At 37.1% G+C, this 15,461-nt stretch overlaps 1 protein-coding gene across 12 annotated transcripts in view; it reads right to left on the reverse strand.

The window, feature by feature from the left end:
* Window positions 1-15,461, reverse strand: part of spag9a (sperm associated antigen 9a) — a 33,338-nt gene that overhangs the window by 14,353 nt on the left and 3,524 nt on the right. For 5 of the 12 annotated variants that reach the window (XM_027141552.2, XM_047800861.1, XM_027141561.2 and 2 more), the window contains exons 2-12: window positions 11,786-11,906; window positions 7,477-7,547; window positions 6,993-7,087; window positions 6,195-6,345; window positions 4,620-4,706; window positions 3,561-3,705; window positions 2,188-2,281; window positions 1,412-1,533; window positions 665-676; window positions 327-341; window positions 53-110 (exon numbers count right to left, since the gene is read on the reverse strand). In XM_027141552.2, coding sequence (XP_026997353.2) covers window positions 53-110; window positions 327-341; window positions 665-676; window positions 1,412-1,533; window positions 2,188-2,281; window positions 3,561-3,705; window positions 4,620-4,706; window positions 6,195-6,345; window positions 6,993-7,087; window positions 7,477-7,547; window positions 11,786-11,906 — 971 coding nt within the window. The remainder of the gene's footprint in view (window positions 1-52; window positions 111-326; window positions 342-664; window positions 677-1,411; window positions 1,534-2,187; window positions 2,282-3,560; window positions 3,706-4,619; window positions 4,707-6,194; window positions 6,346-6,992; window positions 7,088-7,476; window positions 7,548-11,785; window positions 11,907-15,461) is intronic. The other 7 variants (XM_027141562.2, XM_027141557.2, XM_027141556.2 and 4 more) reach the window with 4 other exon arrangements.

A 15,461-nucleotide genomic window follows, 5' to 3' on the forward strand; every position in this document is an offset into this window, starting at 1 on the left:
TTGTCAAAATAAGTGTTTCCCTTAAATATGCTTTTCTGAAAAGCGCTCCTACTTTGTCTCCAGCAGCTGTGTGTTCTCCAAAATGAGATTCTCCACTTCTCGGCCCATTCCTAGAAAAAAAAACATACAAAAAAAACAACACCGGTTAATTGAGACCGTAGGGCCTGGTGTGACCTCTGACTTTAACCAAGACTGGGGAAGGATATAAAAAAACACACACACAATCACTGAGACATACAAATTCAGGGAAAAGGAAAGCAACAAACTGAACACTTGTGGGAGAGAGGAATTCAGACATGAATAGGAGAGCAGATGGTATGTCTTACCAAGCAAACTCAGGTCTGAAAAAGCATGCAGTCCATGTTAGGCAGAGAGAACAGGAAGGATGAGGATAGCCTTTTAGTAAATAATGGCAACAAGTAAACCAGAACAAACATATAGTATGTTATCTCCCATCCCTTTAGCACAGTACAGGTTTCTTGTTTGCCAAATATATGAAATGTTACTTCAATGGATATTATTTAATCTCTTACTGTTATAAAGCAAGAAAAATGATTTAAAAAAAGAATACATGACTCTACATGCAATCATTGCCCTTGAGAGATACAAACAGGAAGTGACACACAGACAGGAAGAAAGACAGCTGGAAGGGATATATACAAACCAGAGTACTCCACTGGGATTAGGCACAAAAACCAGAGAACAGGAGGACACAGCATGGAGAGAAAGAGTGCAGTTAGCATTACAGTATCTAACATACAGCTGGGACTGACTACATGACTACACATGACAAGGAAAGCACATAAAACTTCATTGCCACAAATTTGTTGCAGCCTAATGTTTAGCTTTGTTTCAATATGCATACAATCTGCAAGCATCCAATTACAATATAAATCACAATAATTACTGGTTAGCGACAACAGAAAACGGAAAGGAAGCGAGTTTTACTGCATCATCACTTAAATAAATAGCACAAATCCAGTCTGGTGAACTGCAGCCAACAACACTTAGTACTGCTGCTTACTGGTGCATTTGCATATTTAATTGCATATGTTTAATTTATTGTGTTAGCACTCAGAAATTCATCTTCCACTTGGGGTTACCAAAAGGTAAGATAAATGTTGGGAGACATTCGACAGAGGATCGCACTGCCTCTGCTAGCTTGCCTTCTTCCCATAGCGCATCCAGGACCACTATTTAAATGGCTTACTTCGGCCCACTGGAGCCACCTCACAAGATGTTTCATGTATAATAAAGGTTTCTTTATCGCTAATATTAGTGTTTCAGAATGCAAATTTTTCTTATATTAATCTACAACCAGAGGGAACATTTGGATCGTTCGTCTTAGTTTTTAGGAGCTAAGAGGAGATGATCAACAAGATTTTTCTTGGTAAAGCAGAAAAGCTCTTACCCAGGAGATCAGCTCCCTCATCCACATCCCCAATGAGGCCAGAGCCTGCGCTTGACAGTTCCTCAAACAGAGAGTCTGTGTTCCGGTTAAACGCCTTGTTCTCTATACCTTTAGTCGGTGTGCTGGAACATATTATGAAATATTATCCACTAATAATGCGTAGAATTTTACCTGAGCATGTTCTGTGAATGAGGTAAATGTGAATCATGTCATTTCAAAGCTTCTCTTTAAATGCTTTAGACATCTGTGGAGTGAAGGAGTTGCAAGTACCTGATAATTTACCTTCATAATGCAATAGGTCAGAATTTTCTGGGTATTTTGCGCAGACATTATTTCAGTAAAACTTCTCAATATTGGTGTATTGAGCCAAATTTTGAAAAACCTGTTTTTCATTTGTATTAATTTATTCTCTGGTTACTAAGTGACTTTCAAGCAGCAATACATAAAAAGTTCATCTATTTTCATTGACACCAGCATGTATTTTGCACCTTAAACACTCCCTAACTACACATCTATTACAGGAAGCAGCCAAAATAAACAACACATGATTTTGTTAATACAAAAAGACACAATTTACAATAGAACTTGTTAACAGCTTGCTCATTTTTTGCAGTTATCAATTTTGCACAGATTCTTTAATGTTCAAACATTCAGATTATTATTGTTTGTTTGTGGGTGAGCCACTCGGGCAGATGTCAGACGGCAAGGGCAAATTTGATATAACACACTCTTATATGCGTTATAACTGAGTTATAAATTGAGCAGAGAATTTGTACCTGGAGCCTTTATAGCCACTGAGGTCCAGGTGAAGCTCTGGGGTTGATTCAATAATAGCTTGCACATCAGACTTGTCCTCATTCTCCACCAAACCTACATGACACAGATGGCAAATAATGTTCACTTATACACCGATATAGAAGAAATACAAATATAAATCAGCTAAAGAAATGTATTAGATACATATTTAAAACTTTAACCTATTTTTGTAACAAAACATCATCAGGACGTAAAAAAACTTTAACTAGTTAAATATTAATTTCATTTAATGAAAAATAATCGTGGAGAAAACAGCAGGTACTCAATCAGTTTAATTTTGTTTAATATTTTCTTAATGAATCAGGCTAACAGTGTATTCAACAGTCTGTTGGGTATTTTATAAAAACACTGATACTCTTTTTTATTTCTTGTTCTGCAAATGGGACAATAATAATTGCCCATGCTCTAGAGGTTTCTACTGTGTCTACATGTAACATAATTGGACACCAATATTCTATTTATTTTCTACTATTTCTAATATCTATCCATTTCTTATGTTTAATTTAGATTTTATATATGTATATATAGAGTAAACGGAGAAAACACTAACCCCAGACTAATCCCTGTGACACTAAACTAACCCTAGACTCAGCCCTGTAGCACTGAATTAACTGTAGACTAAGCCTGGCAACACTGAATAAATGGCTAAGACCTGTGACACTGAATTAACCCTAGACTTAATTCTGCAAACAGTGAATTAACCATTACCCTAAGCCCTATGACTCTGAATTATCCATAGAATAAGCTGTGAGACACTAAATTAACCATAGATCTATAGCTCTGTGACATTGAATAACCCCTAGACCAAGTCCTGAAACACTGAAGTAACCCCACACTAAGCCATGTGACACTAAATTAACTTAAGATTAAGCTATTTCACACTGAATTAACAATTGACTAAGCGCTGTAACAATGACCCAACCCCAGCCAAAAACCGTTGACATTAAAATCATTACACTGAATTAGCCCTCAAATTTAAAAACTAACTTTAGTCATGGGTGTAACTGTAGTCCTAGTCTAAATTTACCATTGCAACACTGTGACACTTGAAATAACCCCACACCTAGCCCTGCGACACCGGATAAATACTAGACTAACCCTTTGACACTGAACTAACCCATGACTAAGTCCAAAGACACTTAACTAACCCATCACTAAGCCCTGTGATACTGAACTAATCCCAGCCCTAACCCTGCAACATTGATTTAACCCTAGGCTAAGCTCTGTGATAGTGAACTAACCCAGGACTAAGCCCTACAACACAAAACTAACCCGAGACTAAGCCCTATAACAATTAACTAACCCCAGACTAAGCACTGTGACACTGACTCACTTGTTGAGATGGAGCGGGTCCCCGGTGCAGCCTGCACCTCAGCACACTTGCTGGATCCATCACCATCCTCCCGCTGACAGTCCAACCCTGGCTCTGAAGCCGTGGTGGACATGGGTGTGACAGAACTGGAGCCCAACAGCTCATCCTGTAATCAACAACAACACATCGCATTAAATAGAGGTCAGAGGTCACAGCTCTTTGATAGTCAGAGAAACAACTGGGAAATACAAAGAATGATGCCTTGGATCCAGGTTTCAATTTGAATTATTTCAGTACCATGGCTTTTATGTTAAAGCAATGATACAAATTCAAAAAAATTAACACAAAGAACAATAAAATGACAAGGTAATCTATTAGTCGTTACTTTGAAAGCCACATTCATATAAATCACACAAAGGCTAATACTGAAAAAGCACACAAATTAACACAGAAGAGAACAAATGAACATGGCAAAGGGCACACAGAGAAAACAACATTAAAAAAACAACCTTCACTGAAAACAATTGCAAAATAAATGCATTTAGCAGAAAAGCCCTACGCTTTGGAATCAATGCGAACCCTTGGAATCAATTTTAAAATTGAACACTTAGCTATCAAAAAATCATGTAAAATATTACAAAATATTTATGGTAATTTGGTGTAACTATGGCTATAGTAAATGAACCACTACAATTTTCTGTTTAATTACTGATACTAGTCTAGCATAATGAATGATGTTAAAATGCAGGATGAAACGGATATTGCGCAACCAAAATGCCATGCAATCAAATTGTAACTGCACTGTATGCAACCACATTCTTTATTTATTCATCTAAATCTACCGCTTTACACACTGTGCTGATAACAGTTAACCTTTTGATCTAAATACCTTTATTTTGCTAAGCCAATTACAATCTTAATTTTAATCGATGTCCAATTACTCTTTTGAACATGGATGTACTCCCCTATTTTAGTGGTTGCATTCAGCACAATAGAGTGCAAAGCTGCACAAGTCACTCAGCATCAGTACATGATGGTGAAATGGGACTGCTCACGCTCGGCTGTGACAGAGCCAACTACCTTACAGTCGTCTGCCAGCATATTTCCCCAAGCCTCCTGTGCATTATTAACCTCGCTTTTCTGTGGAGGATCCTCTGCCTCCAGCTGCTTTGGGGAAGAGAATTCAAGTGACGCATGATTCTTGGCATGATAACTGTACAATCCAGTATCATGGTTTTTGGGTATATTATAGCAACCACATGCTTCTCATTTTCTAAACAGGAGTAATTTGGTTAGGAAAATTGACAGATGTTCAGAGTACCTTTTTACACTTTAATTAAACATAAACACACAGTTTCCTCTGATTTTTTAGCTAGTACACAGTACCATGCAAAAGTCTTAGATCCCCTGTAATACAAATGTCATCTCTGATGCCCATCTTATGTCTTGTGCTTTAGTAATATATATATAATACGATAATATATGAAAAATAAGTAACAAAATTAAAAGAAAAAAAGAAAGAAAGAAAGAAAGAAAGAAAGAAAGAAAGAAAGAAAGAAAGAAAGAAAGAAAGAAAGAAAGAAAGAACTATATGTTTTTGTGTAGCATTTACCCACTTAGTTATAGTAGTATTATGATTTTTGTATTTGTGTATTTGTTTAACATGGTCCAAAATATTTCCCCACATTTTACTTGTTACTTCACAGTATATTAATTGTTGGTATTTATAATAATCACATGATTGCTTTTGAAAATAATCCTAATCCTGCAACCTTTGCAAGGTACTTCATCTGTCCTTCGGAAAGCAGGCACCATGTTTTTAGCATCATGCAGCATTTCCTAAATGTTCTTCCTAAAACATTCCACAGTATACCATCATACTGACACAACACCCCAAATGTGTTGGAAGTTATTGACATGCATATGAAAGCATTTTTAAAGCATCAGTAACCACCAGACAGAAGAACCCAGACTGAAGCTTGCAGCTAACATTAACTCAGAGGAACACTGCAATGTTTTTTAATATATATATTTGATAAAGTGCCTTTGCTCAGGTCTTCTGTATGGTACTGTATTTATGGATATCTTGTCAGGCATAAATTCAAGTCAAAAGCCAGTAAGTGTGAGTGTGTCACATGGTTTGAGATTCTTAAGCTTGGATAATCAGTTACACTTTATTCACTTTATTCACCCAGCAGCTAGGCTTCGTGTATAAGGAATTTATACTTATTCTAAAATATTTTCCTGTGGTTATACTGTTGTTCTGATTCAGCAACCGCTATACGTGGATGAGAATACAGATCCTCTTATATGCACCATTACCTGCAGTACACCTGCAGTATGTGTCCAAGACATTGAAACCACAAAGAGCTAAATGTTTGCAGCACTAACAGGCATCTAAGTGTGTGAATGGTACAGTATGAAACTATACAGCATCTCACTCAAGCTCCCTCCTTCATCTTCAAAACCACATCGATGCCCATGCCGAGTGCTCTGTTCTAACAGAAAAGTTTCCTGAAGCTTATGTATATCTTGCATGTATAGGCTTTGGTGCTGAGACCTTAAGATTAACATCCTATCTCACTTCATTGAGGTTTGTACGTATATATTACGGATGATGCATCATACAAGGGCATTCCGCATAGATTTAAGTACCTTGAGACTGGTATTTGATCGATGTTGACTGAGATCAGTGAATCTCCACCCTTCTGTCCCTGGAGTCTCTGCTCTGCCCAGGAAATCTGGGATCTGAGAGTTGTTCCCACCAGAAATGGGGAAGATGCCCAGAGAGAGTGGTCGCTCTTTCCTAGCATGCATATGTGCATCAAGGTATGAATGCAGGAGAGGAAGTCAGACGAACAAACAGACATTAAATTGTTATAGTGCCATTGACTGCATGTTTCATTATCAATACGATAAATGAAAATTGATAGATAATTTAAAATATACAGAAATAAAGTATGCCAAGCAGAAGAAGCGTTCATTCAGATGCATTTTTAGATGCAAGAAACACAACAGACATATTACTATTATTTTAATTATGGTATTTGTCCTGATTGCCTGCCTTTATATATGCATTAACAAAGTAGATGAACAGCTGTATACATTTTAGATTGCAAAATAACATTTTAAGTACTAGAGTATGGTATTGTTATGATTCAGCCCGGACTTTGGCCACGTGCATGTTTGTTATTGTTCCTCGTCACGTGTTTGCCCTGTCCTTGTCTGCCCTGCCCTGTTTCCACGCCTGCTCCTAATTGTATCTGATTGTCTTGTGTATAAATGTGAGCCGCGTTGCCGATGGCAGCGCGGAATCTACTGTTGTCTTTGTCCTGTCTCGTGTTCCCCTTTATTAAACCCTGTTTTGTTTTACTATCCTGCGTTTGGGTCCGCTTCCTGCCCCGTGTCTTGACAGGTATTTTCACATTAGCATTCATTTGTTCCCTGACCTACCTGACTCTGCCCAGGGTTCCTGTATCTGACGCCTCTCCTCCGGTTATCTGCTGGAGTTTGATTCGTTCTACATGTTCCATGTAGTTATGAATCATCTAGAGAAAACAGATAACATCACAGCTGAAAACTGGTAACAGCATTGTGAGCACTGCTAAACATGTGGCTCTGCTCGAAACACAGATCTGTTAGTGAAGTTGGTGGTGTCATATACCACCTTGATCTTTCCCTTTTTCAACATTCAAGCTTTTATTTGTCACATAAGCAGTAATGAACGGTATACAACTTGCAGTGAAGTGGAAACCATGGCCTACTTCTCAATAGACTGTTCATATAAATATCTATATTAAAAATAAGAAATGTGTAAGACAAAATGCAAAATAATAAGAAATTTTATGAAATAAAATATTTGTGTACAACCTGATGCACAAATTGTGTAGTAACAGTAACTGACAGATAAACAGTAGAGATGAAGGCGCTGTGTTACCTCTGTGTGTCGCTGATGAAGAGCGTTGTACTCTTTCTTGAGTTCTGCCTCCCGTTCCTCCAAACGGCTTACTATGATCGAGAGAGATAAGGGGAAGAGAAAAAATGAAAAAATGACATTTTGTAATTGTCCTTATATGGCACAACAGAACAGAATTCGCACTAACGCATGGAAATCCTGCTGATTTTATTAAATCTCTAACATTGAATACATTAATGCTGGTTCACTAGGTTACATACTTAAGATACCATGAGTTTAAAACATTTGTTCAAAGTTACAATGAAAGTTGTTGTTTTTTTTTTTTTTAATGCAAAAGATAAGGAAAGAAGTGCTAGTTGAAGTGTTTCCTGAATAAGTAGGTCTTCAACCGCCGCAGTGACTCAGCTGTCCAGACCTCTAGGGGAAGTTCATTCCACCACCTTGGTGCCAGAACAGAGAAGAGTCTTGTAGTATACTTGCCTCTTACCCTGAGAGATGGTGGAACCAGTCGAGCAGTGCTGGTAGATCGGACACTGTATTACAACTCAAACCCTCAGGGTTGGATGCAAATGCAGGAGAATATTAATCACTCAAACAGGTGACACAGAGAGAGCAGAAAAAGGCAATCCAAGGCAAAGCAGAATCAATTTGAGTCTGCGATGGCCATGTCTGATGACCACAAAGTAACAGGAGTCATGATGTCACTCTCAAATCAACACATAGTCAAATTATTACAATGCCATCGCCATTTGAGATAAGGACTACCTTTTCTGTCTGATAAAGAAGGGTGGTAGACCTCTCTCACTTGTCAGTTAGATCTAAACAAGCCAATAATGAGCATGTGTGTCCTCATGTATGTACAGTAGAAGAAAAATGGTTACAATGGGTAAAATATGTCCTCATAAGCACTGAAAAAACTCCATGTATGGCTGGCAGCTACACATGCAGCATTTTTTACATACTTGCCTGTCTAACTCTCCCAAATGTGGAGGACTAAATGTTCTTCCCAATAGAAAACAGGTCAGAGCTTAAACATCCTTCAGCACCTCCTGAATTCATTAACAGAACACTTCCTCTGATTTTGCACAACAAGATAAACAGTAAAACTGGCTATGATTATGTGCATCTTGAGAAAGAAATGTTAATAAAGGCACTGGTTGCTTCATACACTAGTGCTAGACTGTTGAAGACACAATACATAATCCTGCACATTTTCCTTTATCCATTCTAATCCAGCATCCGTTTTCATTCACAGGATCCCCTGGTACATCCTCGTGGTGTCAATATGGAGATATGTAGCAGTCTCTTGAAAGGACATTCATCCATCTGTATCATGTAGTGCTACCATTTAGCCACTGGGTGACTGTGTAGTCTATTAAAAAGGATTTAGTGAGGCGGCTTGTGGAAATGATTTTGAGAAATTCCAGTACAGAGGCTGAGCTGGAATCTTAAGATAAGCAACTTGTCCTTCCTGAGTTTATCATTTTTATTTATTCACAGGGTGTCAAGGGGATCCCTGGTTTCTCAGTTGAAATTTAAACAAATCAAACTAATATGCATCAGGGTTAGAGCGGCCGGTCGAACTGATCTAAGCTGTAGCAAGTTTTAAACTACAACGGACACCGATCAAGTGAGCTGGGTCGCTGATCGCTCACTCATTCATCTCTCAATCACTCTTTCACTCACTCATTCATCTCTACTAATATCTTTATTCTGGTCCGTATGACTGTGGTTCTAATTATTCTAATTATTATTATGGTTCCAAATTTATCCATTTGGAAAATACAACAAAGAAAGTTGATCAAAAAATATTTTTGATCAGATACGTACAAGAAAAATAAATGCAGAATCAGTGGGATTAATGAAACAATCATCTACATAGCTTTGTCTTTAAAATTAAAATTTGTGTCTGGGTATCAAATCAAAACAACATATCATGTACTATATATTATCCAGTAATCAAGGTAAAACTATTACAATGTATTTATTGTTAATGTAATTATTACATCCTATTAAATATACTAAATCTTAATTCCTAATTAAATGTACACTGAATCCTAAGTAATAAGCATTTAAATGTCAAATGTATAGGAATGTTTTGACCGCTTAGTGTTCTCTAATACACAACAGTATAAACACACAGAGACTAGGAAAGCTCCTCTTCACATCTACAGTCACAGGGATAAAAAAGTCAATTTGAATGCAAAAAGTCTGGAGAGTAACTCTGTCCATATGAATGAGTTATTAGCACATAAATGCAACCATGACTGAATAACAAACCCAACACCTGCATTTGACCAAGAAGGATTTACAGAAGAATAAGAATTCTGTTTAATTATATGTCATTCCTTACTTATCGTGTCATGTAAAGTAACATCAGGATTAGGACAATATGAATCCTAATCCAGGTTAAGACTCGATAATAAATCTGAATATATCCCACAAAGCCAAACCCATTCAGACTCGATACTCACTTTCAGGTGTGTTATAGCTTCTTGGCAAATAAATGTGACACAGCCCTGAGGCAATGGTGAAAGATGGAGCAACAGGAGACTGACTTTGATGTTTGGGTGTGCTGTGGAGGGGACTATTGTAGCTTGCACATAAACAGATGAATAAATAAGCAGATCCCTTGACAACTCATGTGCTCCATCAAGTCAGGTTCCAGGTTGTAACAAACAGCTGTTTAAATTTTCCCTTTTACAAACAAAATGTGGATTATAAGATTCATTATGAAGGAGTGAGCTTTTTTTCTATACTCGATTGTATGAAAACCTAACATGAACCTTATGAAATCAATGATTAATCACTAATACCTAGTCCTGGATCTTCTGGGTCTTTTAGAGCACGCTATAAACGATCTGCTCATGCTTAAACTGGACTATGAACTAAATGGGAAATATTCCTCAGGCAGCGTATGCCTCTTGTGAATCATTCACCACCAGGGTTTGCTGTTTTTTTGAGCTGTAATTTCCATACATGAGTACCGTATTAGTGAGACACTGGGTGTATGCTTTAACACACAATGAGCGATTTATAATTCCCAAATATGACACAAGTGGGTCATATATGAAACCTATGGGCTTAATGCACCAGTTACTCAGTGTTCTCCTTAACCCTACTAGATGGAGGCTAAGCCCACAAATAAATCTAAATTATACCTGTGTTATAAAGAATAAACAGAATGGAGCTGGAAAAGATTACATATGAACACGTTTCAATTGCTGTTAGATTACAAACTGGCTGTTTTCTTACTGCACTGGCTGGTAAGAGTTAATGGGCATGTGTGAAAGATGGTGTGACTAAAATGAGGTCATAGCCTAGATTAGCTGTACAATACCTTTGCAGAGAGATTATAAATTCATAACTGAATGAGTGGCATAGAAAAAGAGCGACAGAGAGAAAAAGATTGATACTGCAGCGACATAATACAAATGGCGTATATGAATGGAGTAGTATAAGATTTGGACATAATAATAATTGCTGATACTTTTCTTGGCTCCTAGTTAGCTTGAGGTTCCTAACTGAACGTGTGCATTTCTAATAAAAAAAAATCCATGACAGGGTTATGTAATGTAGTAGAGTTACTGTTAAAACCCCAAACCGGATTATTTTTCGATAGCAACACATTCCAAGCATTTTCAAATTTCTCTTCTCTTGTATTGCAAAAGATAATCTAATTCTCTTTCATTGTTTTTTTAAATTGTACCTCTATTGCCAACAATAATTAAAATGTTGAATTCAGTGAATTAAAGATTTATTTAATAACAACATCTGAACCTTTTTTTTAACCTGAAGTTTTTAACTGTTTTTCATAACATTTGATATTGCTGAATGTCTGAGAGACAAGTAGCTATAAGCAGTCAATCCCTCGGCAGCCTCTCTTTGTTTTCTTTCTTCAAGTTAATTATACAATAAAACAGATATTAACATGAGCAAGATAGCAGACAGACATCTGCCCTTAAGATCTGACCATTCTAAATCTCTCTGTTACAAAGAGACTCCTTCCAGAAATGTTAAATAAATGGCCCCACACAGAACGATCCGCCATATCTTTTTTTATTTATTAAAATGTTCATCTGTTAGTTATTAGCCTTTTTTATCTCTGTGTATGTCAATGTTATAGACACAATAACATTAGAACAATTGCATTCATATATGTAAAAATGCTGCTAATAAACAGTGATATCATATTGGCACATCACTCAAACATAGCAGCAACAATAGAGATGTGGTGCATGACAGAATGGACAGATGAGGCTGACGAATAAGAAATGAATGGAGGAGGAACAGAGTGAGAGCGTGAATGAGAGAACGAGAAAGTGCTTACTCTGATCAGCAAAGTTCTTCAGTTTCAGCTCCAGCTGGCGTGAATGAGAGTTCATCCTCTCCATATGGTTCTGCAGATCCTTCTTCTCCTGCTCCTGGGAGTCCTCAAACTCGATGAACTTCTACTCAGGTTGATAAGAACACAAAAATGAACACGAGACAATGTTAAATATGAAAATGTTTAAACATATTCAAATATAATATTAAAGTCGAAATAAAAAAGAAATACACAGATTATTATTCTAGTGTATCATACAACATAAGATAGTAAAAGCAGGTCAAAAGTCACAGGGTGTGTGACTTTTTAGCCGAGACCAATTAATAGTTTTATTGTCTGACTTTAAATTCCAGTTTCCACCTACAGCCTGCGAGTGTGTGGAATACAGCACAGGAGACTGTTAACTGTGCCAATTAGTCTTCTGTTTTCTACTGGGGAAACTCCTAAATGATCTATTATTAGACATCACACCTATTAGTGCTCATTCCTCTGAATAAAGGCCTAAATCTAAACGTGGTGTCCCAAACACTGGTAACACAAAGCCTTTATTATCTGCTTTAAGATGAAACAGATCAGCCCAAGTACTTGGTCACTGCAAGGAGCCTTTTGGCATAACACTAAGAGGTTCTTAGTTCTTGACCATCACAACAAAGGATCATGTGATCAGGAAGTAACGGCATACCAGAGACACCCTATTAAAAGGTTCTCCCGGATTTAGTGGTCAAGGAAAAGTGGACTCAAATGTGCCGCTGCTCATTCTGTCACTTTAACTTCTCATCGCACAACCAGCACTACAAACTGCTCCATCGCCCCAAGAACTGAACTGATGCCAACAGAAGGTTCTTGTCATGTTATATCCACATTCACTTTCAACTACATTCATAAAAAAAATCACTCAGCCCAGATGTTACTATCAGCCCACTGACAGCATTGTTAAAAAAAATTCAAAAATATCAACATTCAGAAAAAAAATGCACAATATCACTTCATGGATGCAAGTGATAAAAAAGTGATCACACATTTCTGCACGTCTCTGAGCTTGAAGTTGGTAAGTCTTAAGTCTATCACTGTACATTTTCACGGTATCACAATTAATATGTGATACTCAATGGCATACATGACATATTTTCTAGTGAATTGTGAGTGACATTCTTTTCCTCTTCTGGTTGGAATTCACAACTTCTAACTCCTGCATAATTGTATGTAGGTCTTTAAAGGGGTTTAGAGGTTTGCTGGAAGGCAGTGAAACACATTTTAAATAACTGCATCCAGGAGCAGGTCTGCAGGAGGTTTCTTTAAGATCATGAAAACTCAACTCCTTAATTTGCCAAAAAGATCACACTATTATTTTATTCTAATTATAAGCAAGCCAGGTTGTGTGTTAACCACTAGCTTTCGTCTTCCAAATGGTTTCCATGTGTCAGCCATATAATTATAAAAGCTTTTTAGCAGTTATGCAGTGTCTCCAGAGACCTTTTTAGGCCATTACTAAATGTGTATATTACAGTAATTGTCCTATTTTTTACACTCCAAATGTGAAGGATTATCGGCATAACTTTAGTGGCAATATGTATTCATAGTTGCAGGGTTCTTTTTTTTTTACACATTTCCACAATGATAAATCTGCTCATATTTGTGAATGACATCTCCCTCACAATACACTTATTGACATGCTAGGAGGTTATTGCAGAATTTTTGAGTTTTGTGATTGCTAAATGGGCAACAGTTTGTTATTTCCAAAAACAAATAAAATTTCCACTGGTTTTCTTCATGAAATAAAGAACTTACATCATCCATACAAATGCTGCCTGCATACATGGGGGAAAAAAGCATAACAATCTCATGTTTAAATGCTCGACCACAAAAAGCCACCTCAACAGCTTCAGTGTGCTTTAGTGTTGAAGTAAAGCGATGAACAAAATTCATTCAAAAATAATTCCTTAATTGCTTTTTGTTGATCATGATGATGGTGATGATAGAGAGGGTTGTCTAATTGATAAGTCCAAAATCACCCATAGAGGTGCTAACACGTTGAGATCTAGTGACATTTTAAACATTATACATACATTATACATTATCATAGTCCTCAAACCCTACAGTGAGCCCTCGTGTCATGGATGAGGGCAGGGTTGTCTTTGAAGAGACCACTCCCATTAGGATAATTAGGGTAATAAACGTCATAAAATAAAGGTAATCCCTTAGAATAACTTTGTACAGATTTTTGGGTAAAGGAATCCACTTGAGAACTGTGAATGAATGAAGCAGCAAGGAGTGACACAGTAAAGACTTTTAAAGTGCTGAGTCACTCAAGCTGTTCATGTACACAGCAGTGTAGCCATGTTAGCCTGGACTCCCCAAACTGCAACCTCCACCATGTGGCTCTCTTAGAGTTACATCATGATCCAAATTATACAAGTGACCTCAGCACCATGCAAATGACAGAAGCTACTCACTGTCTTATAGGAAATTTGGAAGAACCAGCTAGCCTTACCATTTTCATATATAAAAATGAAAAGAAAATTCATATTTTTCTAACGTTAACCAAAATAATTTTTTTGCCAGCAATAGGTAGAAAAGTTAATTGTTAAATTATAGCAGGTCACTGTAATTTGTCTCAAACATCACAACGTTAGCTGAACTTCAGCGGAACCGTTGGCTGTACTTCTTATGCATATGGCACACAAAACTAGTAACACTACAGGAGTCATCTGATTGGTTGGGTTCTACAAGACTACCGCAAGGTATGGAATAAGGAAGCCATGACAATGAGTGCTTATGAGGATCAGCTTAATGCTGGACTTTCCAAAATACATAAATCTCCACATTAATTTGCAAATGAACGATCTGTTTGCATGCTGGTGTGTTTTTAAGGTACACTGACTTTACATTTTCAAGCCCTTAAACATGACACTGCAAAAAAACAAACTGATTCGTTGCTTTACATGTCAGTCAGATGGGCATTCCTTAAGCAGTCCTTGGTCAATAAAAGTTGCTATATAGTCCAGACCTTCTGTCATCAGTGTAAAGCTCTGGCTACTTAAGACTACTCTGTATTTTATTGCAATAAAAATATTATATTGTTACTTAATATTAAATGTATTGCGCCTCAGCAAACACCTTAGGTTATACAAGACAGCATGACAGCCATGTTGCCCTAATGTTCAGTCTATAAGTTGGAAATATCCTCAATAGGCTTACGCTGCCTATTGAGAATGCACATGTAGAGCTGATTAATGCATATCAACCAGTAATCTCCTTTTCCCAAACAGAGGCAGGATAGGAATCTGGCTGCCCTCTGACACACATATCAACATAATCAAGTCCAAAAATGCTCAGGAAGGACTGACCTCACAAACTGGATGTGTAAGAAATGAGAATGTTTATAAGCTATTTATTACAATATAAATCCTCTGCAACCCTGACCAGGAGAAAATGGTTCCTGGAGATGAATGAATGGATGGATTTATAGATGGATGGATGGATGGATGGATGGATGGATGGATGGACAGATGGATAGATAAATAAATGGAAGGATGGATGGATGGAAAACTGGACAGATGAAATTAATGATTAAATGAACAGATGGATGAACAAACTGAACAAATGAAGAAATTAATGAATTAATGGGTGGTTGGAAGGATGGCTAGATGAATGGACAAATTGATGGATGGATGGATGA

Source organism: Tachysurus fulvidraco, chromosome 15 (assembly GCF_022655615.1).
Source record: "Tachysurus fulvidraco isolate hzauxx_2018 chromosome 15, HZAU_PFXX_2.0, whole genome shotgun sequence".
Taxonomy (NCBI): Eukaryota; Metazoa; Chordata; class Actinopteri; order Siluriformes; family Bagridae; genus Tachysurus; species Tachysurus fulvidraco.